We start from the raw sequence: 23,703 nt of genomic DNA on the forward strand, positions 1-23,703 counted from the left end.
ATTAAATCATAGAATCATATATTCTACATGTACATATTTGTACACACCAAAAGTGGTAGTGACTCTTCTAAATTTGGTGAAAAAGATCACATCGGTTCCTCTAATTTGATCCCTCTTCTCTGCGTTCATGTTGGGCCCCGAATTTGTGAACAAAAACTGTTATACTTATATCTAAATAATTCCACACAAGAGAAAGAGAGGGATCCCTCTCATTCTTGCTCTTTTCCTTCCATCCATCCATCCATCCATCCATCTATCCATCCTTCATTCAGTTTGTTAAGAAGCAGAGCATGATGCTCCGTGATCTTCTACAACGAACCCTAGTGAAGCAATCCCTCGATAAAAGAAAAGATGCAGAAAACGAAGTAGATGATGATGATGATGATGATTCTAAAGGGATGCTAAATGAAGCCGAGCTGTGGAAAGAAGTTGCCATATCCTCCCACAATCAAGCTCTCCAACAATATGCTATGATGGAATCATGTCCAAAACCCTCTTCATCCTCGATGCCTTCTCACCCCTCCAAGCTCTCCAGTGTCCCTCTCCAAGGTCTTCTCTCAATCACCCTCTCTGAGCTTCGCGAGGGCCATGTCCACGCCGGGCGGGTCGTGTTTGGGACGCTGTGCGTGGACGCATTCTCTATCAGGGGCATAATGTCTGTTCTCCTGGGTGTGAATGCCGGCCGACCATCCAAACATGCACATGCGGTCCGAGTGGCCATTTATAATGCAGCCATGCCATTCGACACCATTTCGGATATCCAGGCACTATACCCCAAAGGCATCTCCATCGCCATCAAGGAGCCTTTTCTCAAGCGTGCCGCCGATGGCCTCCTTCTTCTCCGAGTGGATAATCCGGATAACATTGAGAGGGTAAGCTCCCATGATAACCCTTGCATTTTTCCTCCTCCTTCTTCTAGTAGTATTGATGCTTCGGATCTTAGAAAAATGGGCGATCACCTTTCCATGAAAGAGGATTGGAAAGGTGCCATTCGGTGCTACACCAAATGTATTACTCTAATCCAAGATAAGCTTGGGAATGATCAAAACAAAGATTTAATGCTTGTTGAGCACAATGCGGTTAGCTCATCTAATGATACCACCACAGCTATCATCGTTGATGAGCCAAATATGTTGGCTCTTGCATTCTCAAATCGAGCAGAGGCTTGGATGAAGCTAAATAAGTATAGTCGAGCTCTTAAAGATGCTGACGCTGCTTTATCTATTGATCCATCTCATGTGAAAAGCCTCTTCTGCAAAGGAAGAGCTCTACATTCCCTCAAACAGTTTGAATATGCTTGTTCTTGCTTTGAAATGGCACTTTCTCTCTCTCCGGAAGCTTCAGATGTAAGAGCGTTTCTTGACACAAGCAAAAGATGCTTGGATGAAAGCTCCTCAGATACTCTAGCCCGCTTTTCCGATTTCTTGCTCAGGAAGTCAATCTCACCGATGCTTCATGACCATATCGGCCCTGTTGTAGTAAAGGAAGCGAGAAATAAGAGTACAGGTAGAGGATTGTTCACTACAAAGAGTGTGAAGCATGGTACACTTTTGGTTGTTAGCAATGCAATCGCCATGTGCCGGGAGGATTCGAAACATTTTGCTATTCGTCTCGATGATAACAGGAACCGGATCAATAGAACTTCTCAAGAAAACTTGGTGACAAAACTTGTGAGGTTAGGCATGGAGTCACCTAGACATTTACATCAAATCTATGCTTTGTACTCATCAAAATCTGCTTCTTCGATGAGTGTACCCTCAATGGATCTATTTATCGAGGCCATTGAAACAGAGGAGACACTAAAGATAGATGTAACAAGAATCCGCGACATTGTGCGATTCAATTCATTTAGCACATATCAAATTTCTACGATGGATGATGATGTTTACACTACACCACAACATTTGACCGGATTGTGGCTGCTTCCTTCTTTCATCAACCATTCTTGCGTTCCCAATGCAACATGGACCATTGTCGGGAAGGCCATGGTTATCCATGCATCTTCTGATATGTCATCGGGCGATGAGATTACCATCCCCTACTTCGATACTCTCATTCCATTGAAGATGAGGGAGAAATTTGGCTCAAATTGGGGCTTTGTTTGCGGATGCAACCGTTGTGTTCTTGAGAAATCAATGGAAGTTGAGATGGAGGATAAAGTGAGACGATTTGAATACTTATATGACCAAGCCACCGATGAGTACATTTCTTCTCTCTCAGAAAAATCACCATCGAAAAAGAAAACATCCCATGTGGATGCTGCATTTCCGGCATGTTCGATGATATCAAAGCTCTACTCAATGATAAGCCATCAAGTAGACGAAATGCATCATTTGACAGGCATTCAGAAGAAGTGGATTTTGGGTAGCTTCTCACATGCATTTGTAGCAAACTACTTTTTGTCCTGGAAGGCACACAAGTTTGATACTCCTATGTATCGGAGTGCGATTAAAATGCTCGATATAGTGAGGGCATGTGAGCCAGGTAGTTTGATTACTGTTAACTTAGCTGCAAGGCTGTATGCCATAGCTATGGAAGCTAGAAAACCAAGGCAAAGCAGTAGTTTGTTGTTGGAGGAATGGAAGCATGATTGTGTGTCTCACTTTGGTGAACAAAAGAGCATCGTGTTAGAAAAGCTCTCAAGTAAAATAACTAAAACCATTCCAGCATTTTTGAATTCAAGTCGGCATGAGGATGTGTCAGTGTTTTCATGATATGGTTATGGACCCAAATGTTTCTCTATCAGGAGATGGTTATGGAACCAGATGCTTCTCTATCATTATGAGTTTCATATATCAAGTGTGCCTTCTTTATTGATTGCTCTCACAAAAATCACTGTGCCATTTCATGGGGGTGTTTTGGGGCTAGTAATAACTTGTATATAGGTCTTTCCTCAAAGAAACCATTGTATTTTGCATTCCTTGGCTATAATCTTGGGCGAATTTCCAAATTCATCACATCTAGACATCAATGGGCTTGCTAAGTGTTGTGAACTATTTATTTCAAGATTAGTCTTGTGTTGAGTTTGTATTCTCCATCATATTGTAATGTGCAATTACAGCTATGAGGTGGTTTGGGAGCGGCATTATTTTTTGTCTCATGTGTATTTGAGAATCTTAGGGGATTTAGAGAGGAAATCCAACTTTTCTCTTATCTCCATTTAGCATCAGCCATTGTGCATTTGGAATGTAGTTTTGGCATTAAGAAGCCACGAGCCCTAAACTTGGATCGTGGTGAAAATTGTAATGGTAAAAGCATTGGAATGAAAGACCAACATATTCTTTCCTTGTTTCATTTGTAGCTTGACACACCAGACGTACAACGAATGATATTGGTGAAAATGTAGTTTTGGGATTAAGAAACCGCAACTCCTAAACTTGGATAGTGGTGAAAATTGTAATGGTAAATGATGTAGATTCTTTCATTAGTAGATTGATGCACCAGAGGTACATTGATCGCCTCGAAAATCATTTTGATCTTACTACATTGCTGTCCAAGCTACAGTTGAGAAAATATTACAGTGATATGAGTTCTAATAACGTTGATAGTTTGGTGAGACTTGGGAAGATGTAAGTTACTTTTGTGTGTGTGTGAAGGCAAATCTATGAGTTTGGATTCATTCAAGTGTGTGATTCAAGACATTTTTATCTTGAAGATTTTACATTACTCAAGAAGGAAGATTTTCAGACATACCCTTGGTGTTATACCGTATTAGGTGGTACATTGTAACATCTTTCTTTTTCTTTTTCTCCAAAAAATTGTAACATCATTGGTACCCCCATAATACCACCAAGGGAAATTTTTAAATATACCGTTCGTGGTATTACTCCCAATGTATTGTCAAACGTACCCTCTATAAGTTTGACAAATTTTGTGCTATACGACAACGGAAACTTTCAAGTATACCCTTGGTGGTACATGAGGTACACCATACTATCAACGGTACCTCTCGTAGTTTGACAAATGCATATTGTCTATGTACCTTTTGGTAACAATGGGAAGCTTCGGTTTATCTTTTGGAAATATAGCTAGTAAAACAAACATTTGTGTTCGAAAAAGACTAACATAGTTACTTTTAACAATCTAATATTTTGTGCACGTTGTTCGGACGTCGATTATTTGCAGAAATGAATAAACTTAATTGTTTATGGATATGATTTAAGATCGTGAGGTGAAATAACATTAATGGATAGTGATACCATGCAAATGGTAACTTTATTACTTTTGTTGATTACATATATTTTTTAAAGGACGACTTAAGGTTTTAACAACGCGGTGTAGAGATATTTCACAAACTACTAATGGAAATCTCCTTTGTCCACTATAACAACCACTAGTTGCATAACAAAATTTGCATCAACAAATTTGGAAGGAAAATGCAAAGATGTAAACAGGTACTTGCCACACTCTATGAAAGGGGATGAATTTAGATATTGAGAGGCAACTAGATCTACCTTTCTTCCATCGGCCTCTTATTTATCAAATCCCACATTGAGAATCACTCACAAAAGGGAGATTCTATGATCCAATGGGATAAATTGTTTAGATAGTGAATTTCTTTGTGTTTGAAGAGTGTTACATCATTCACATCAAGTGACAAGGAGACAACTCTTTCTTTTTTGTTTGGATGTTGTTTGGTGACATCCTTGTTAACATTAATGGCTCCTCTCCAAAATTGATGAAAATTCATGTGTTTAAATTTATGTATAAAATCTACTATTTCTACATATAGGCCATTTTTCAATTGTCCCACCATTTTTTAATGTCCAATTCAGCCATTGGCTCATACATACAAGTTTCACGTTTTTGTTGCATGAGAGAACAAGGAGAGTACTAAGAGACCTTTTCAATGACTCATATTAACCAGAATGGAGAAGATTGTATTCAATGCTTTTTGCGCAAATCGAGCCTATTTGCACATCCAACGAGGATTCAATCTTTGCTTGCATTTATTGATGAGGCATGTCTTACCCTAGATAAATTCTTTTATACGTACATTTTACTAAAAGTGATTCGTAATGAACTTTGAAACTTTATACTCTCCAACCGTGAAAGAATCACAAATTCCCAATCTCCTTCTTGTCTATTTCATAGTGGTCTAATACATATAATAAATCTTGTGCAATGTGTATCTTGATACCTTTACACTTAAGGGTATTTCTCATGTAAGTCCCAACCTAAACGCAATATCTGTAACTAAACTCCTTATTTCTAAATTGCTTAAGAGTCATCAAAGATTTCCAAATTTAGCTTGGAACCAAGTAGATGAGCTTTGACGGTGCCTCAAACATTGTTGGCGTTTTTTTCATCTTGTTTATCTAGTTATTAAAGATTTAAAATTAACACGTATTTTATTTTCAAATGTTGGTAATGTTTAACATAAGGTTTTCATGGATCTTGGTGGGTATGTGTGTGTGTGTGCGCGCGCGCTCGCATGCGTGCGTGGGTGTGTGTGTGTGTAGATATAGATAAATATTCTCGAGAGACATGATGTGAATCTTTGCATTTTTATACTTTTGTGGATGCACGTGTTTGGATCTAAACTTTTTTTAACAATGAATGCCAAGAATAACCTAGAACATGTTGTTACATCCATGAATGTGGTTACTTAGGAAACCCAATGTGCATTTTAGACTACGCATCATTTTTTAATACAAATACCAACATTCTTGTAAAAAGAGAAGAGTTATTGGAGAACTACATTAGTTTATCAGAACTTATGATAACCTTAGTATAGTAGGTAGATGAATATGAATGGTATAACCTTAACCTTGGATCCAACAAACATTTGAACATGGTGTCATCATCCATCGTATATGTTTGAATGATACATACAATTACAACATAATGCCATTACAATGAGAATCCAAGCATAACTTAGATTGATTTGTATAGATGAATATGAATGATATAACCTTAATCTTGGATCCAACAAACATTTGAACATGGCATCACCATCCATCATATGTGTTTGAATGATACTATAATTACAACATAATGCCATTACATGAGAATCCAAGCATAGCCTTGATTCATTTGTATATCTTAGTTCTAATTGTTAGATGTGCATGGATATGCATAGTTCAATTTTAATCTTGGAAGCATTATAAATACCTTTTCTTTTTTTTTGGCTTCATCAATTGTTTACTTTTGAATGTCAAGGGTACAAAATAGAGTCAAAGTGATAGTCTTGCACATCAGTATCAAAACACATGTTGCTATCACCATCTTGATTGAGCGCAAGTTGCTCTGACAAGGTTGAGTAATAAGTGTAGTTTTATCCAACATACAAGACATCAAGATGGGCAATATAGCAAATAACAATATATCATTTTCTCAATGTATCCTTAAATATCTTCCTTGTCTTTATTTTTGGCCCTATAAGTGACTTCTACAAGTTGGTCACGAAAACTATCACTTTTATCTTTTCCAAGATTGTTTCAAAGTTTTATGAAAGAGAATAATTTCAACTTCATATATATACTCTAACCATAATATATACCTTATAAGATCCTCTAGGCCTACTCCAAGTCCCATCCTATGAACAATTGGTAGCCACATCTACACATTAACATAACCAACCCCTTGCATGAAACCTACATTGATGTCTCAACATTAATGTGTTTTAAGGGTTTTTAAGATGATAAACCTCTATTGAATGTAAGTCGTACACTTTGGTATCATGGTATTCAATTGATGTTGCAAGTATAAATTGCTTTGACCTACGATGGTCATAATAAAAAGAAAGAAATCCTAAGAAAGAAATCCTAAGAAAGAAATCCTCTGTCCCATTCAATGGGAAGTATGTGAATCTTACCTTTTGTGGCAGTATCCTTAGTTGTGGTAAATAGTCAATGAATGTGCCCATAATACTACCAATAGATAATCCAGGTTTGGTGTACAAGGCTTTGCTCTTATGAGTTAATGCATATTCTATTGCAAATAAGTTGATCTTTCCATCAAAACATGGAACCTTTGTAAGTATGAATCAAATTGGATATGTACCAAGTCTAATTCTTGCAGTTTTTTTTTCAATCTTGTAGAGTTCTTGTAAAACATCTAATCCATGTATTGGTTGAGATTGACAATCAACATGAAACAGCATCACACCATTCTATGAGGACATCTTCTATACATTTCGCATCAAAAACAGATGTCACCACTTAGACCAAGACAAAGAGTAAATTTAAGATGCTATCATTACAAAAAACCTGAATTGTCCCTAATATGCATAAAAGAGAGCATAAGTTACCCTTGGTATTGTATTCCTAGAATGGTTCACATATACAAATGAAGATTCACATTCTATTCACACAATGGTCCAAGAATATAAATTAAGACAATATATACATCAAATCCCCAAACATACGTGGCAATGGGAATCAGGTTTGCTCATGGATGATTAAAATGGGACGTATAACACATCAAGTTTTCTTAAAATGATACATTGAAGCACGAAGTTCATGAATCTGCTTCTCCATATCCCATATCAAATGCTCGAGATACAAACCGAAAGCTGCACAACTGTTGATAAACAATTCAAGTTACCCTTGTAGTATCAAAACATCCAAATTTGTTTCTGTATGTATGCATAAATAAATAAAAACACCATTAATTTGTTTTAAAGAAAAGTAGTACAGAATTCCTTAGTCACAGCTCCTTTTGTAGATATTGATAGAATTTGAGAACAATCTCTGGTTCTTTGCTATATGGAAACAACATCAACCTTGATGTATCAGTCCTATTTCTTGCGATCAGATTCTAATGATGAATTATTTCCATCCAAAATAAAAGTGAACCTATTATTTATTAGGACATTTGGCAAGAAAAAAGAGTTGCCATGTAGCAAAGAAACACTTCAATCTCAATCATGTTCTTCTCAGAAATTTTTCAGTAACCTGGAGTGATTAATAGGAGTGGTAACACTAATTTTACATTGGATAGATCTGAAAGGAGAAAAACATAAATTTAATAAATTCTTTGAGTTAGATGTATGGATGACATAGATTGATACCAATTTATAATCAACACAAACATCTATTCCAGATGAAATATTGGTTGGGTTTACGAAAAAAAAAGAAATATCGGTTAGGTGGCTGGGCAAGAAGTCAGGAATCCACTGGTGTACAAGTATTGCAGCTGAAGAACGGTTATTATCATGGAAAGAAAACATAGAACGTGAAAGTTTTGTATGTCAAAAAGATGAATGTAGGGATGTCCAGTCAAATGCACATGGATGGCTCAATACAATCAGGAGAGTAATGTTAAGTACCTTAAATCAATTTTGAAGCGTTTTCATTTTTATGCTTTAAGTTATACAGGGAACAAAAAATGAGCAATTGAGTAATTACCTGAATACCCCTCCGTAGTATTAAATGTAGGGAGCATTCAGAAAGTTTTTCAAAGCTAGGGGTATTCTGGTAAATGTGGAAAACGTTTGGGGTATTTTAGTGTTTTCCCCTAAATTAATTCATAAACATTATACCTTGAAGGTCCTAAAGGTAGCCAAAGCAACTCCCAATGCATCTTTGATAAGCTAAAGAGGAAAGAAAAAAGGTCAGTTGCTCGTCCAAAATTTTAACATTTCGTTTTCAAAGAGAAATATACCTTTGCATGTGGTATAGCCAGAACATTGCCAAGGCAAGTCCTGCTGTAAGTGAACCTTGTAGTAAGCTGGGATGGATTATTTCAGAAAATAATATACGCCCTGCAACAAAGGCGTAGATAGCTGCTCCAACCACGTCTATGCAAATCAAAAGCCCACTAAAGCTCAAGGAATATTATAATTTCTAGATGGAATTACACAAGAATTATCAATGGAACAATTTTGTTTTACTACTAGATAGAAATTACAATGTTATAAAACACAGGCATAGATAGCTGCTTCACAAAAATCTATGCAAAACAAAAGCACCGAAGGTCAAGAAAAAATATTCTATCGATGGGTTAAAGATGAATCAGTAGTGGAACTATTCTGTTTTACCATTATCCTATGATAAAATGATGCATACAAAAGTAGCAACATGATTGCCTCTCCTCTCCTAACATAATGTGGAGGATTTGAAAACCAACAAGCATAATGTCTATGAAAGCAACAACAGGTGCAGCAAATGGTTTGATAATACCAATGCAGATCGGGGAAAAAAAACCGTACCACCCAGCATATTTTTTTCTTAAAGATGTTTCGAACTTTGGATATTAAATATACCATTTTCCCCTCTTCGGAATTTACATCCTAATTTACAAAACTATGTTGTAAGAAATACTTGTAATCCTATTTTAACAATTTTAATCAGAAATATGTACTCATTTTCTGGGTATTGTTCTTCAACCCAACTATAAATCAAATCAGGTCTGCAAAGAATTTGACCTGCAATAACCACCGACATACTGCTCATATCATCCATGAAATATGCATGGTACTTCTGCATATGCACATACAATTACCACAGTAAATAAAAAGGAAAGACCTTCCAAAGTATATAGAATAGTGACAGCATTCTTGCAGAAAAAGAAACTTACCATTTCCCATGGGAAGATGGTTTGTGAAACAGCTGAAAACAGAAGGAAGAGGCTAAAGGTACATATCATTATTCCGAATATCACCTAGAGAAGAAGCATTTGTAGCAGAATGTGTGTTACAGAACATTTATGTCCAATGTGAGGTTTTGTTGAGAATGATTCCAAACGTCACATTATAGAATATGTGAAGAATGAGTGTAAATGAGAACACAAGGTTAGCAAAAGGACGACAAAAGTGAAGAAACTGAAATTAAAAAAATAAAATTTAAGAAAAGCATCTGACCTTCAGACATTACAAATATAGGTCAAACATGATTATTTATGCAAATATGATTTAATTGCAGATTTGGCCGGCTACTTGTGGAGTTCTTAGTATTGAAAAAAGTGTAACAAAATTCTTTCTTGTTTTTCTGACTATTTTTGTGCTATGATGAAAAGTGAGGCAGTAGAAAACTCTACATAGCATAATCTTGCATACAGTCATAAACATAAATTTAGAGTGTCAATCCACACTTGCATGGCATTAGATCTCAAAAAGAGTCACTATATGGCATGAAGCTTCATCAACAGTTTCACACATACCAACTGGAGTGTTAAACTCTTGAAAAACTAGTAATTAATTTTGCAATTTTAAATTTTGAGAAGACAATTTCAAATGCAGATGTGTTGAACCCTTTTGTTTGAGGATTAAGGATATGATTTGTTGCACTATATACATACTTTTCCTTTAACCAAGGACAATAATAAAGTATTAGCTAAAAGTTTTTTTCTTTCAGTAAATTAATAGATAAATATTTGCAAGTATGTCCCACCCTCCACATAAAGCTCTGTCTGGAATGACTGGTTTCTAACGAAAGTACAACCTTCTCCTGCTCTACAGCATCCAAATATAAACTAGTGAGCATATAATCATCAAACATATGGTAGATTCAAAAAACGCATCCATATCCACTACTTGATAATATGAAACTAATTTCACTTCACTAGATGCTGATTAATACCTTAATTGATGAAGTATTTAAAAACCTATAAGGGAAATACAAAAATTAAATTGGTAGATTAAAAAATCCATATTTTATAATAAAAAACACAATTTATCCACTACTATATCCTTTCATTTAGTCAACACAACAGTATTCAAACTTTGCCTCTGAAAACCAACAAATCAACCTATTGTGAAAACAAAAATTAATGTGCCACTGGGCATCCTTCCAACTAAGAGCATGCAGCATGCTTACACATTAGGGGTCACTACAGCCTTTCATATTGGCAACAGCCTTCCAGATGTCTCGCTCTTCTAGGGGAACTTCCGCCAAAAAAAGACACCCATAAATTGCAGTTAACTCATTAAAGCAGCTAGGCAGAGAAAGCGATACACTGTCTTGTTATGCACAATTGAGTGACTGGCTGAAACTTCACAGCATGGAAATTGATTATCTCCTACAGCCTTGAGCACCCTTTCTTGATTTAACCACACAGAACTCAAACATGGAACAGGCTTGGATGATCCCACCATTCCCCATAGGCATAAGGATAGAACATTACGACAATAGTTTCCTACACATATCATCAGATGAATTTGCCATCCATCCCACCTGAATGGATACACATGCCTCACATGGAATAGGTCGCAGAATTTGGACAGATCTACACATCATCACACCTACTGCAGAGACAGACAAGGAGATATCAAGGCCCGGAACCAGATGACAACTTCTGCTAGTTATGCTCTCTAGAGGTTGAAACAGAGGAGTAACATGTATGCTGTTGCCAGTATTCCATTAAATCAGAGGAAGATACCAATAGTTCTTTCAGGAATGCTTTGAACTCTTCCAAAATTCTATGGACTTTGAGGGCCATATATTCCTGGAACTCTTCCAAAATTTTATGGACTTTGAGGGGCATATATTCCTGGAACTCTTCTTGCTCTAACAACAATGTTCCTAGAAGAAACTCTTGAGAAGAAATGGAATACCCCTTCCAGGAAACAATCCAACTCAAACAACCAGGGAACCATCACAAAACTTCTCCATAGCCAAAGCTCCACCCGTGGAAAGAGCTATAGGACTCTGTTGCATGAAATGGCCAAGACCTCCAGATTTCATTCACAGCGTCACATCTGACCCATTTTTATCCATCATTGCCCAGCATAGGAGTCATGGGCCACATTGTTCTGACGCTTTTTATCTAGAATATCCAATGAGGGGCATACTGAGGATATAATATCAACTGCAGAAAAGATTACCTTTGCTTTCTTAGACTATGCATCTCCCTTACTTTCTACTTTCTTCTATTGTTTCTTGCTGCCATTCTGCTAGGTGCACGTTCTATTTTCTCTTTTCTATCCTTGATATCCTTCGATCTTGGCAACTTTCCTATATAGAGTCTGGGCAATGATCAATATCTTTTGGGCACATGTCTGAAATGGTCTTTGATTTGGTTTCTTGTACTCACATGCTCTTTCTTTTGTTTTATACGACCTTATCATGAGTATTGTTATGAAGGAGAGCTTAGGCCTAAATTTCACTGCATGAAGTGTAGATACATTACATTACAAGGCATCATCTCCTCCTAAAGGAAAAATATTCTTCCTTTAACTTTTTCAAAGATCACACAATGGGACATTGATTCCTCTGTTGCATGTTAGGAGATGTTTTGTTCAACATGTTAGAAAAAACATCACCATGCTTTGTTTCGTGGATCACATTGAACTAAAACAACTTCAACATGAGCTCCATTTCCATAACTATCACATTAACTTGGCAAATATGTACGCAGCCATTCCAGGCCTTCTAAACATGACGTTTTTGTGCCGTGGTTTTTCTAGCCAAAAGCCAATAGGCGGTTTTCAACTTGAACAAGTTGGTTTTTACCTCTACTAAAAATAGTTTTTTGCTGGTTTTTTCTCTCTACAAAAATAATGTAAGAAAAAGAAAAAATCATTTGCCCTTTCATTGCCTCCATACTCTTCCAACAAAGAGGTAAAACATGTTTTAGGGTGTTTCTTGTGGCAGTGACAGAGCAGATATGTAAAATTGGAGCGAGATAGGGTTGGTTATTCATGGACCTGCTATGTCGAGAAACTCTGTGGTGTCGGAGATTGGAAGGGGAGCATCAGACTCTTTCCGTCTCCACAGCTGCTTCATCTTCTTATTCCACTGGATTGACAATTGAGAACAAAAACAGAGTAGACCAGATCCTCTGTTTTTTTTTCTCATTCAGTGTTTGAAAAACAAAAGAATCACAACAGACTTACAATTGTGTCCCAAACAAATCGCAAGAACTACAAATTTGACTTGTTACTCTTAAAAGGGTTTATGTATCTTCAGTCTTTCCTTATATAGATAGCTCTCTTTCTGGTTTTGGCACCCTTTATCAGCCCTTTCCTTCATTTGGCTCTTGTGAAGTTCTTTTGAACCTTCAAGAAGCTCATAATTTTTAACGCCACACGATTTGTGGAAAGGATGGAATGGTGCAATTTCAACTTCTATCATGCAAAGAAGGCAATATCCATCATCCTCTTGCCAAGAACTGTGAATCAAGCAAAGCTCAAATGATTTTCTTTTCGGTTTCAAGCAGCAAACTTCATGAATAATTGGGAGTGTGTCATGTTTTGACACCTAATTCACTTGACCTTTTCTCTTAGCGTGAAAAGATTGTATTCATTTTAATTATAGAGATGATTCATGATTGGTCTTCTCTTTTTTACCCAAATCTCATTTGTGTTAATTCATGATTAATAGTACAATCGCAAACAAGAGGTAGTACATCACATTCGACTTTGTAATGTCTGAGCAAGAGGCAATCTATTGTTCATAATAGGCTACTTCCAAAAGTAAAAAGAAACAAATTTATCATTTTGTACTTCTAATTAATAAGGTTTCCATTTTTTAGTGGTGGGACTTTCTATGCTCCTCTACTAGTAGTTGGAAGCATGATTTATCACTCTTACAAAGAAGCAATGCATCACATTTTACATTTGCAATCGATATCTTATCTTACGTTGGTGCATTGTCTAGCAAATGTTTCATTAAAATGTTGACTGAATTTCAATGATGACAATCGCAAACTTTTTTAAAGGAAACAACATATCATATGATCATAATCCAATTAAACATTGCATAAGTGGATGCCCCTAATTGTTGAACAACTCAATACAATAATCTGATTCATTTCCTTCTGTTGTCCCTACGTTCCAATAAATAATGTAAACACATACAAACATTGCTTTTTTACATTCACAGAAATCTAAATCTCTTATCATTCAATATTAACAAGCTCATGTTACCAAAACTGATCAAGATTTAATGCAACAACTTTGCTCTCTAAATTTTGTACAATCAAAAACCAAATTCTACTACTACAAAATCTGCCATTCACAACATTCAAAAGGAAAATAATATAGAACTAAGCAAGGAATTAGAAATTTGTGGTAACAAAATAAAACATCAACAATTCTTCAATAATTTTTCTATGGGCATTACTTCTGAAGTATGTATTTTACTTACGATTTTACCCCAATTATATGTATTGTACTTTCAGTTTTACCCCAATTATAAAACCACAGATTACAATCACATGATACGTCCATGGTGGCTTTCACACAATGTAGTACTATTCTGTTACCTTGTCATATAGCACAAATACAATCGAGGTTCGATGTAAAGGAGAGATTTAAGGCACACGTAAATTAGAGAGACAATCTTCAATAAACTTTCAGACTGTTCACAAACCCGACTGGCTGTATTAAGTCTACTTATCAATACATCCACCTAAGTACTTTTGAGATTCCAGAGCTACAGAGAATGTTATAGTGTCAAAACAGAAGGATAAGTAAATGTGAGAAGAATGCCATAAACTCTACAACACAAGTTTGTTGTTAACAGGATCTGGACCTTGCCAGGTAGATATTTCCTTACATTCTTTCAATATTTGACGTAAAAGCCTGAATATGAAACAAAACAAGCTTCAGTCTATCACAAACACCACAACTCTATTTTTTAGCATACGTGATTTGCATAGGGTTTTGTGGTGTGATCTTGAAGTTCTGAAGAGCTTGCAGTGAAGTTGTTGCTTGCATCTCATCTCCATACTCCACAAAAGCAATACCTGGTTTCGCTTCAATCATTCGAACTTCTTTAAACCCTGGAAATTGTTGGAATAACATTTGCAACATCATAGAGTTGGCTTCATGGGGCAGATTTTGCACAAAAAGTATACTGTTCGGAAGGGCCGGTGCATCAGGAACAACAGGCTTCGGTGCTTGAAATTGAGGTGGTACCTGTACATACCACATTCATTTTAAGGTTAAGGATATAGCTCAGGAAATGAAACATAATGATAGTGAAAAGATCATGAAATATGACCAAAAGCCCAATTTGACAATGATGAACTCCAAAAAAGAACTATATTAATGATGAATAGCTCAGAAATAACAAAAAACAAATATCACAGGTTATGACCAATATAATGAAAATAAAATAGCTCCAAGATGAGCAATAGCTAAGAAAATGACCAAAACACTTTCAACAACTTCCACTCTAAATGCACTTACCGCAGCACCGTATTGTGATGCAACATGAGGCTCTCCATGAGTATCCTTGCGTCGTTTCTCAGCTGAACAAAAAACAACATACCACAGAAACTTAACATACAAAAAGAATATCGCAGTACAGGTCTTCAACACTAGACTCTACGAATTTACATACTTTTTTCTTCTTGCTTCTTTCTCTTCTCCTTGGGCACAAAGGTCCCATCTGCTTTCGCTATGGCATCCGACTTTGTTTTTGCATATTGTATTCTCTGGTAATAGTACAAAAAATTATATAGTGAAGCACATTAATAGAGACAACAAAGAACAGAAATTCATATCTCATTAATCAAAGAGATGCACAGCCCTCCACTTTTATGAAACGTCTTGTGTACAATCCCACCATTGAATCGCAGAATTTTAGGTCAATTCAACAAAGAATAACTTTAATAATCATAATTAGATCAAAAAGGTAGCCTATTTATTTAATAAACAAAATGAACGATGTTATTACATGAGAGATGAATGCATCTTTCTGATAATAAATAAGATGGCTCATATTAAGTATGTTCTAAAAAGTGTGAATGTGGCATTTTAACATATGTAATATAAATATAAAGCTCCGAAGTAAACAGTGATGATGTATTTCAGGGAAACGGAAAATATTATCCTAGTAAATCAACAGCACGATGATGTATTTCAGGTGGCCTGCATGTTTCAAGCCACAGATAAAATACAAGGTGCAAATTTTGAAAAGAAAAACGAATTTAAAATTTTATAGAACAAAACCCAGTTTTTTTGCAACTCTCATATTCTCCTCTGCACATCCTTCTTTAGTGCTGCTTCCTCTTTATTTTGCAATACACAGATGAAATGTCTTCAAATGTTTAAAATGCTTCAGAATGACATTGAAGAGCACACAATAAAAAGGTAAAAAACAAAACCAAAATGAGTATTTGATTAATCTTTTTCTCGAAAAAGATCATGTGACTCTTCTTTCTCATTGCGCCCACTTCTTCCTTGTTGATTCCCCTTCTCCTTTATGTTGATTTTGCTTCATTCCTCATCCTATTGCGCCTCTCTTCCTGGTCCTCCTCCCTATCTCCTTGATCCTCCTCTTCCTCTTCCTCTTTCCTCACGCTTCTCCTCCTTCCTAAATCCTCTCTTGTTATGTCTCCTATTACTTTTCTTGCTCCTCATTGCCTGATCCTCGCTCACTTCTTTCATGAATCCTTCCACCGTTAAATTACCATTTCACCTCTCTTTGTTGATTCTCCAAATGTTGTTGCATATTCTTTTTTCAGTTGTAGCCTCTTAATTATAATGCATGACAAATGTAGCTTTACTTTTACACTATTTGATGGATCTAGAAGACATACAAGATTCACATTGTTATTCTCCAAGTGTTGTTGCACATCATCACTTTAGTTGGAAATTCATAGTCATAAAGGATGAAAATTTTCTTTTGTGTTTCCACAATGTGATGGATGTAGGCCAGCCAAATTATTAGAATAACACAGTTGATGGCAGCCAGACAAGACACAATAAAATCTGATGATTCAATCTCTTGTATATGTCTGGGCATTGCTAAATATGCACACTTCGAGCTATTTTCAGACTTTATTATGATGAAATTTGGCATGTAAGCCCAAAAAGAATGAAGAGAAGTGCTGATCATTGGAAATATGAATGCAAGTATTGCATATATTCATGAAAAAATGGCAGATATCTCAAATGATCCATATGACAAGCATGATTTCGTAGAAATAGATCCCAAATGAGAACACTACTCAAGTGACTGCACTATTAGAGCACAAGCACCGCTTGTGACAAATATGAACTCTACACACCTTGTAGCTCTCAATGAAATAGAAACTTTCCCTGCCTTAAATAATTGTTGGCAAGCAAGGGGGCTAGTGTCATCAACTATGTGCTAGTCAAACTTGATGTCCTAAATTTAATACACAATGTTGAAGTTCAAAATAGATCCTTAAATTCAGATCATGCACCTATATAAGCAAGGGTAAAGCTGCCACAACATGTGGAAGCCAAAACAATGAATGAAAGAAAAAGGCCCCAAATTTGCCTTTGCAAGGGAAATTGGTGGGATTTTTCTTTCAGCCAGCTAGGTCCAAGAAATCCGGAAATGGTTTGGAAGATGGCATATTGAAGAACATCTGGATGTGCACATAGATCAAAAGATAAGGACAGGTTCCACTTTGGAAACCCTCCACACAAAATAGAATGGAGAACAACGCCACATAGATCTCAGTACGAGTATCATTGCAGTGGCATTAATACCCAATATTGGGAAAATCGCAAGGGTAGTAGTTAATGGCCAAGCTCACATCCAAACATCCATGTCCAAGAAGGCAAGATGTGCCATCACATTTGAAAATAGAAGATGATATTATGCAACAAAAAAAAAAAATTACAGCCTACATCCTTCATAATATACCAGAAATGAAAGAACATGTTACTTTGGAGCGCCTTGCATGTCAGGACATTAAGCATGATTTCAAAACCGTACCAGCATTTAAGACATCATACAAGGACAGAATCATACAACAACACTAGGCATGCTCTTTCCTCATCTATTTGACCACAGAACCAAAATCATGGAATATCAAAACAATGAAATTTGGGGACTGGTTTCGATTTCCATTCCATTTCAGCTTTTACATTTTTTCCTTCTATTATTTTGAAATTCCTCGCCTATGACTGGGGAGAGTGCATTGTAACAATTTTGGTCACAAGGGTAATTTGTGGCCCCATGAACATTAATATTTCAGAATTATTTCCCTTACTCTCTCTAATTGAATATCATACCATGGACTTGTCATAGAAAGGGAAATCTTGCATCTGCCTCAATGCATTTGTTGCCGAAGTGACATCTTCAAACACTACCCAAGCTTGTCCACGAAGCTTCAATGTTTTGCAAGCAATAATGTCTACAATCTTCCCAAACTGCGAGAAAACTGCGTACAGTGATTTCTTCAATTCTGCAAAATCCGGTAAAGAACACATAAGTTCATGAAAGAACCAAAAAAGAAGAAATAATGAGCTCCAAATAAAAACCCCCAATCTGGCAAAAAAGAAATCAATCAAGTTCAGAGAGAAACCCCCAGGAAAATAACTTCTTTGTTGTTCAGAAACTAAAATCTAAATACTCCAAAAAGAAACCTTTGATCTAGAGAGAGAAAAAACGATAACTTTCTTCTTGACCGAAAACTAAAATTTGAATAAACCTTATAGGTCCAAGTAAATGCAACAAAAAAGCTCAAGGAAAGACCATGTTCATACCCTCCTTCATCAGAAACATGAGTGTGAACAAACCCTATGTTTAAGGAAAAGTGAAAAATAAAAACACGCAATAGAAAGATTGTGAGTATACTGTCCATCTTCATAGAAATGAAAACCCTGAAAATGCACTAGGTTTCGAAAAAAATCTGTATGAATACCTTCCTTCTTGGTCAAAAACAAGGCTCTATATCATAAGAAAAAAGAAAAATTGCATACATCGCCTTCTTCATTTGGAAACTATCCCCCCCTTTCCTAAAATATATTGAGGCAAAAAAAGCAAAAAGAGCAAACAAAAGAGTGTGCATGCCTCATTGCTAGGTCAAAATAAAAAACAGAACTCCAAAAGGGTAATAAAACCCTAGAAAAACAAAAGATAGAAAAGGAGCGAACTTAAAGAGGGGCGTGCATACCTTCTTGCTTGCTCAAAAAGAAGAAGCTCAGAGAGTAATAAAACCCTAGAACATCAAAAATGCAAGAGGCAAAAAGAGCGACGAGGAGAGGGTGGGTGTGAATGGATACCTTCTTTCTTAATCTTCTCGTTGAGATTGTTGATGTAGATGGTCTGATTCGGAGGAACATCTGCCTGCATCATCTTTATCCTTTCTCTTCCTGTGTCTTTCGCTTCCTTCCTTCCTTCCTTCTTCTTCTTCTTCTTCTTCTGCTGCTGCTCTTCTTCTCACAGAGTCTTCTTCTGCTGCTGCTACTGCTTCCTGCAGAAGAATTACTCTGTTTTTATATTTTCCAATGTTTAGGGGGGCACTTTTATAAATATGTGGAACTATCAAATATTTAGATAAATTCATTTGGATTATTGTCATTAGGGTCTTAAGAAGCTTTTCACTCTTCATGCCACAAACAAGGTTTTTAATGAAGAAAAAAACCTTCAATTTCTAAGCCCCTCCCCCATTTAAATATTATATAAACACGAGTTTAAGAGTGTACAAAGGTGTCCTTTTGGCGTCTACGAAAGACTGATTGTGATCTATGAGATGGGGGGGGAGCTCACCATTGTGAGGATCGAACTTGGGTTCTCTCAATTCTGCGGCTTTGATGTAGCGTGGAAGGAGAAAACATAAGTGTTTGATTCCCAATTTTGTCATTTATGATCTCATTCTTTCCCTGTTCCATTTGAATAAGTGAGGATAAATTGCCAAAATATGCTTGATGCATCAAAATTTCGGGAAAAATTATGCCCAATAATCTATGAAAGTACCAAGGGTCAACACTCATATATACAATCATCAAGCAAGATGTTATGTTAATTACAATATTTCATTGTTGTACCTAGAAAGTGGATGGTTGTCTTAATTTGTCAAATACTCAATTTGTCACTTAAGTTTCGAATTAGAATTTGAGCATATACTAATTAATATCATTGTAAACTTACATTAGTCATTACCAATCTTATTGAAAAGTGGGATTGCATTGTTTAGGAAAACTATAAATGAAATATATAGTTTGTTAATCTTAATGAGGAATGGCGATAAGGGACCTTGGTCATTTACCACATATGCAATTGATTTCAGGCCCGTCTTTGCTAAGAAATAAGCTTTCCTAGGCTCTTGTTCAGCTAGTGACTATGGGAATATAGCACTCCAATGTATGCTTTCAAGGCGTAAAGAGTTCCCTGATTCTAAATTCCTACCTCACTATTTTATGTGGTGCAATACTTCCTTCCAGTGCTTTAGAAGCTTTGAGCTAAATGGACAACCTTTGATGTGCCCGTCAAGCTTTCCAAACACTACATCCCAATGGTTAGTATCCCATGAGCCAAATCACTTGGTTTTCAAATGATCAAACATATCATATAGCATTCTCGCCCAAGGCAATGTTTTTTCAACAAATTTTGGCAATAAAGTAGCTTTTCTAGCCAACATATGCAAATGCAAATTAAGAATACTTAGCCCTCCACTCAATCGTGGAGTGTGTGTCTTCTCTAGTGATAGGAGTCGTATACCTCTATGCGACTACTTAGAGCACCAAAAGTTGCTTATGATTTCTTCGTTAATCTTTTGTATCATGTGTTTCGGCCAATCAATCATAATTAAGTAATACGGCATGGAGTGGCCATGTTGCAATCTTCCAATAGCTTAGCTTTTGTCTCACTTTTTGCAAAGCCCATTCGGCCTTTCTTTTCCCTGTTGCATTCCATCCCAATGGATAGCCTGTTGCAGACGAGGTCGTCTATGCGGAAGATCAAGAAGCATTCGATTAGTGCTGAATACCTGCGTATGACAGTTTCTAGTCGTTGCACAGAGAGAGAGAGAGAGAGAGAGAGAGAGAGAGAGAGAGACACAAAAGACTTCTTATTCCACAAAGCAATAATACAACACCCAACCTTGCAAAAAGGTTACAAGGTCAATATATATAGTGACCGACTTAGGGCAACTACCATTTATGCTAATTACACAAATGGCCCAAAGGGATAGTGTGAATACGTCCATTATACACTTGTATTCGACACTCCCCCGTAATGGGCGTATACATGGGTTATCTAAGATTACAGGTATAGACTTAGGTTCTCGGACATATCAGCTTTGTTCGAGTCGGCAGGGTCCGAAGGCAGAAGACCGAACTGGTCAGGTCGGAACAGTTGAAGCCGATCATTAAGGAAATGATGTCGGTTGTCGGGAACCATCCTGCTCTGTGTCCGGCTCTAACCGGACTGGTTTGTCGTTACGCCCATCTGATGCCGAAGAAACCGAAAGCGGTCTGCCGAAAGACACTTGGTCATTCCATCTGCGACATTGTCGGTTGTGGATATTTTCTCTAGACCGATTTTCCCTGAAATGACGCAGTCCCGAACGAAGTGATATCGAACGTCGATATGTTTGGAGGCGTTGTGGTGAACCGGATTTTTCGACAAGGCAACAGCACCTTGACTGTCGCTGTAGACAACTGGAGCCGAGTCATGGTCGACTTGTCGAAACGTGTGCGCCAGCCGACCGAGCCACAAAGCTTCTTTTGCTGCGTCGGACGCAGCTACATATTCTGCTTCGGTCGTTGAGGTCGTTGTGCACTCCTGAAGTTTCGACTTCCACGAGATTGCTCCATTGCCGAATTTGAAGCAGTATTCGGTTGTTGATTTCCGACTGTCTATACAGCCGGCGAAATCCGAGTCGGTGTAACCGACTACGCCTGAGGTTCGGTTCGGACCGAAAAGAATGTCGTGGTCTTTTGTGCCAGCCAGATATCTGAACACATGCTTGACTGCGTTCCAATGCGATCGGCCAGGATTGTGCATAAATCTGCTAACGACTCCTACGGCATGAGAGATATCAGGCCGTGTCGCGACCATCAGGTACATAAGGGAGCCGACTGCCGGTGCATACGGTACCGACTTCATATCTTCCCCCTCCGGACCGGATGTCGGGCAGTCTCGCTGAGAGAGCCGAAGATTCATGGGGAGCGGGGTTGAAGCAGATTTGGCTGATTGCATGTTGAAGCGTTCCAAGACACGTCCGATATAGTCGGTCTGAGACAAAAAAAGATGTCGTTTATCGCGATGCCGACTAATCTTCATGCCAAGGATGTGTCGTGCCGGACCGAGGTCCTTCATGGCAAACTTCAACCGCAGTTGCCGAATGAGATCGGCAAGTTCGCCCGCGTGGCGTCCAGAAATTAGCATGTCGTCCACGTAGATGATGAGGAAGATGGGTGATCCATCTTGAGCTGTGTTGGTAAAAAGACAATGGTCCTCATCGCTTTTTGAGAAGCCGATCGATTGGATGAAGTCGTCGAACTTCTTGTACCATTGTCGCGGTGCCTGTTTGAGGCCGTATAGACTCTTCCTGAGTCGGCAGACTAGATGTTCTTGGCCAGTTGCCACGAAGCCTTTTGGCTGCTCCATATAAATTTCCTCGTCAAGATCACCATGGAGGAAGGCTGTTTTGACATCTAGCTGAATCAGCTCCAAGTTGTCGGCTGCCACTACGCCGAGCAGAAAACGAAGGGTTGTCATTTTCACCACTGGTGAAAAAATCTCGTCGAAGTCGACGCCATATTCTTGTCGGAAGCCCTTCGCAACTAATCTGGCCTTGTACTTTGGGGTGGTCGAATCAGACGTCTCTTTTAGTCGATAAACCCACTTGCAAGGGAGAGCACGTCGGTTCCTAGGTAATTCGACCAGATCCCAAGTCTTGTTTGCCCGAATGGAGTGCATTTCCGACTCCATCGCCAGATGCCAGGTGGCGGAATCGACAGATGTCGATGCTTCTTCGTAAGACGTCGGTTCGCCGGCGTCGGTGAAGAAAATTCCAGGAGAATACCTCTCCGGAGGTTGCGACAGTCTCTCGGATCGTCGAGGTATGATTGGACTGGTCGCATCGGGTATCGAGGTCGGATGGTCCGAAACCGAATCATTCGGCTGTGCCGAGTCAGAGTTGTCCGAGTCGGTAGTGTAAGGTTCAGCTACCCGTGAAGCTGACCGTGTGTTAAGAGCGGGGCCTTCTTGAAGGGTCGGTACATCTGAAAATGTGACCCTTCGGACTTCGATCGGTGTTTTGACTGATGGATTCATAGCCGACTCGTTGAACACAACGTTCGAACTTCGGACGATTTGTCTGCGTTCGGGATCCCAGAGTCGGTATCCCATTTCGCCGTCGGATCCATATCCAAGGAAAATGCATTTCCTGGACCGAGGTGCAAGTTTTCGGCGATCATCTTTCGGAATAAGGGCGTACGCCTCGCATCCGAAGATCCTCAGCTTGTCGTAATTCGGCTTACTGCCGATCCATAGTTCCTGAGGAATTTGAAGTCCTAGAGGTCTACTGGGTGACATATTGATTATGTGTACTGCCGTGAGTAGAGCCTCTGCCCAGAAGCCATCCGACAGTCCGGAGTGTTGGAGCATGGAAACTATCCGTTCTTGGATTGTCCGATTCATGCGTTCGGCAATCCCGTTTTGCTCCGGACTGTGTGGTGCCGTAAATTCACGTCGGATGCCGCGTTGTCGGCAGAATTTGACGAATTCTTCGGATTTGAACTCTCCCCCATTGTCTGTCCGAAAGCATTTCAGCTTTCGGTCGGTTTGATTTTCTACCATAGCGAGCCAATCTGAGAAGATCGAGAAGACCCGATCTTTGGTGCGAATTGGATAAGCCCACACCTTTCGAGTCGAATCGTCAATAAAAGTGACGAAGTAAGAGGCACCGCCAAGAGACTGATGCGGCATTGGGCCACAGACGTCCGAGTGGACTAAATCGAGAGGTCTCGTTTCTCTTGGTGCTGATGTCGGGTGTGATGCGGCTACTTGTTTGCCATACTGGCAATGCTCGCAGAATTGATGGTCGGAGAAGGAGAGTTTGGGGATGTATCCGACTCTAGATAGGTGCGTGATGCCGGCCTTG

General features: G+C 38.1%; 3 protein-coding genes across 6 annotated transcripts; 1 reads left to right on the forward strand and 2 right to left on the reverse strand.

Moving 5' to 3' along the window:
* Positions 1–250: 250 nt before the first annotated feature.
* Positions 251–3,285, forward strand: LOC147861432 (methyltransferase FGSG_00040-like). The gene has a single exon (XM_087323116.1). It carries the CDS (start codon positions 291–293, stop codon positions 2,712–2,714), a length of 2,424 nt encoding a protein of 807 aa, XP_087179242.1. The 5' UTR covers positions 251–290; the 3' UTR covers positions 2,715–3,285.
* A 3,959-nt stretch (positions 3,286–7,244) lies between these two features.
* Positions 7,245–12,725, reverse strand: LOC147861433 (histone-lysine N-methyltransferase). 4 transcript variants are annotated; one of them, XM_087322784.1, is made up of 7 exons: positions 12,590–12,725; positions 10,335–10,396; positions 9,523–9,606; positions 9,371–9,425; positions 8,608–8,707; positions 8,486–8,536; positions 7,245–7,524 (listed from the first exon to the last, which is right to left on the reverse strand). In XM_087322784.1, the coding sequence occupies exons 1-7, from the start codon at positions 12,666–12,668 to the stop codon at positions 7,425–7,427; spliced, it is 531 nt and encodes a 176-aa protein (XP_087178910.1). In that variant the 5' UTR covers positions 12,669–12,725; the 3' UTR covers positions 7,245–7,424. The 4 variants fall into 4 exon arrangements, with proteins under 4 accessions (XP_087178910.1, XP_087178909.1, XP_087178912.1 ...); XM_087322783.1 differs by having other exon boundaries at positions 8,608–8,743; XM_087322786.1 differs by having other exon boundaries at positions 7,514–7,579; positions 8,608–8,743.
* A 1,468-nt stretch (positions 12,726–14,193) lies between these two features.
* On the reverse strand, positions 14,194–19,024 carry LOC147861434 (U2 small nuclear ribonucleoprotein B'' 2-like). The gene is made up of 5 exons (XM_087322832.1): positions 18,875–19,024; positions 17,882–18,054; positions 15,231–15,324; positions 15,077–15,138; positions 14,194–14,803 (listed from the first exon to the last, which is right to left on the reverse strand). The coding sequence occupies exons 1-5, from the start codon at positions 18,945–18,947 to the stop codon at positions 14,516–14,518; spliced, it is 690 nt and encodes a 229-aa protein (XP_087178958.1). The 5' UTR covers positions 18,948–19,024; the 3' UTR covers positions 14,194–14,515.
* Positions 19,025–23,703: the final 4,679 nt, after the last annotated feature.

Source organism: Azolla caroliniana, unplaced genomic scaffold, assembly GCF_043228905.1.
Source record: "Azolla caroliniana isolate FFs.n. ecotype wild unplaced genomic scaffold, voAzoCaro1.0.p SCAF_7, whole genome shotgun sequence".
NCBI classification, from domain to species: Eukaryota; Viridiplantae; Streptophyta; class Polypodiopsida; order Salviniales; family Salviniaceae; genus Azolla; species Azolla caroliniana.

Coding starts and splice junctions, on each gene's coding strand:
- LOC147861433 (XM_087322783.1), bottom strand. CDS start 12,668: ATGAAGCAGCTGTGGAGACGGAAAGAGTCTGATGCTCCCCTTCCAATC. Junction 8,744..9,370: donor TATGTCGGTGGTTATTGCAG/GTCAAATTCTTT, acceptor TGATTTGCATAG/ACGTGGTTGGAGCAGCTATC. Junction 7,525..8,485: donor CTACCTTTAGGACCTTCAAG/GTATAATGTTTA, acceptor GTTTATCAACAG/TTGTGCAGCTTTCGGTTTGT.
- LOC147861432 (XM_087323116.1), top strand. CDS start 291: ATGATGCTCCGTGATCTTCTACAACGAACCCTAGTGAAGCAATCCCTC.
- LOC147861434 (XM_087322832.1), bottom strand. CDS start 18,947: ATGATGCAGGCAGATGTTCCTCCGAATCAGACCATCTACATCAACAAT. Junction 15,139..15,230: donor AAAGAAGCAAGAAGAAAAAA/GTATGTAAATTC, acceptor TTTTTTGTTCAG/CTGAGAAACGACGCAAGGAT. Junction 14,804..15,076: donor CATCACAATACGGTGCTGCG/GTAAGTGCATTT, acceptor TGGTATGTACAG/GTACCACCTCAATTTCAAGC.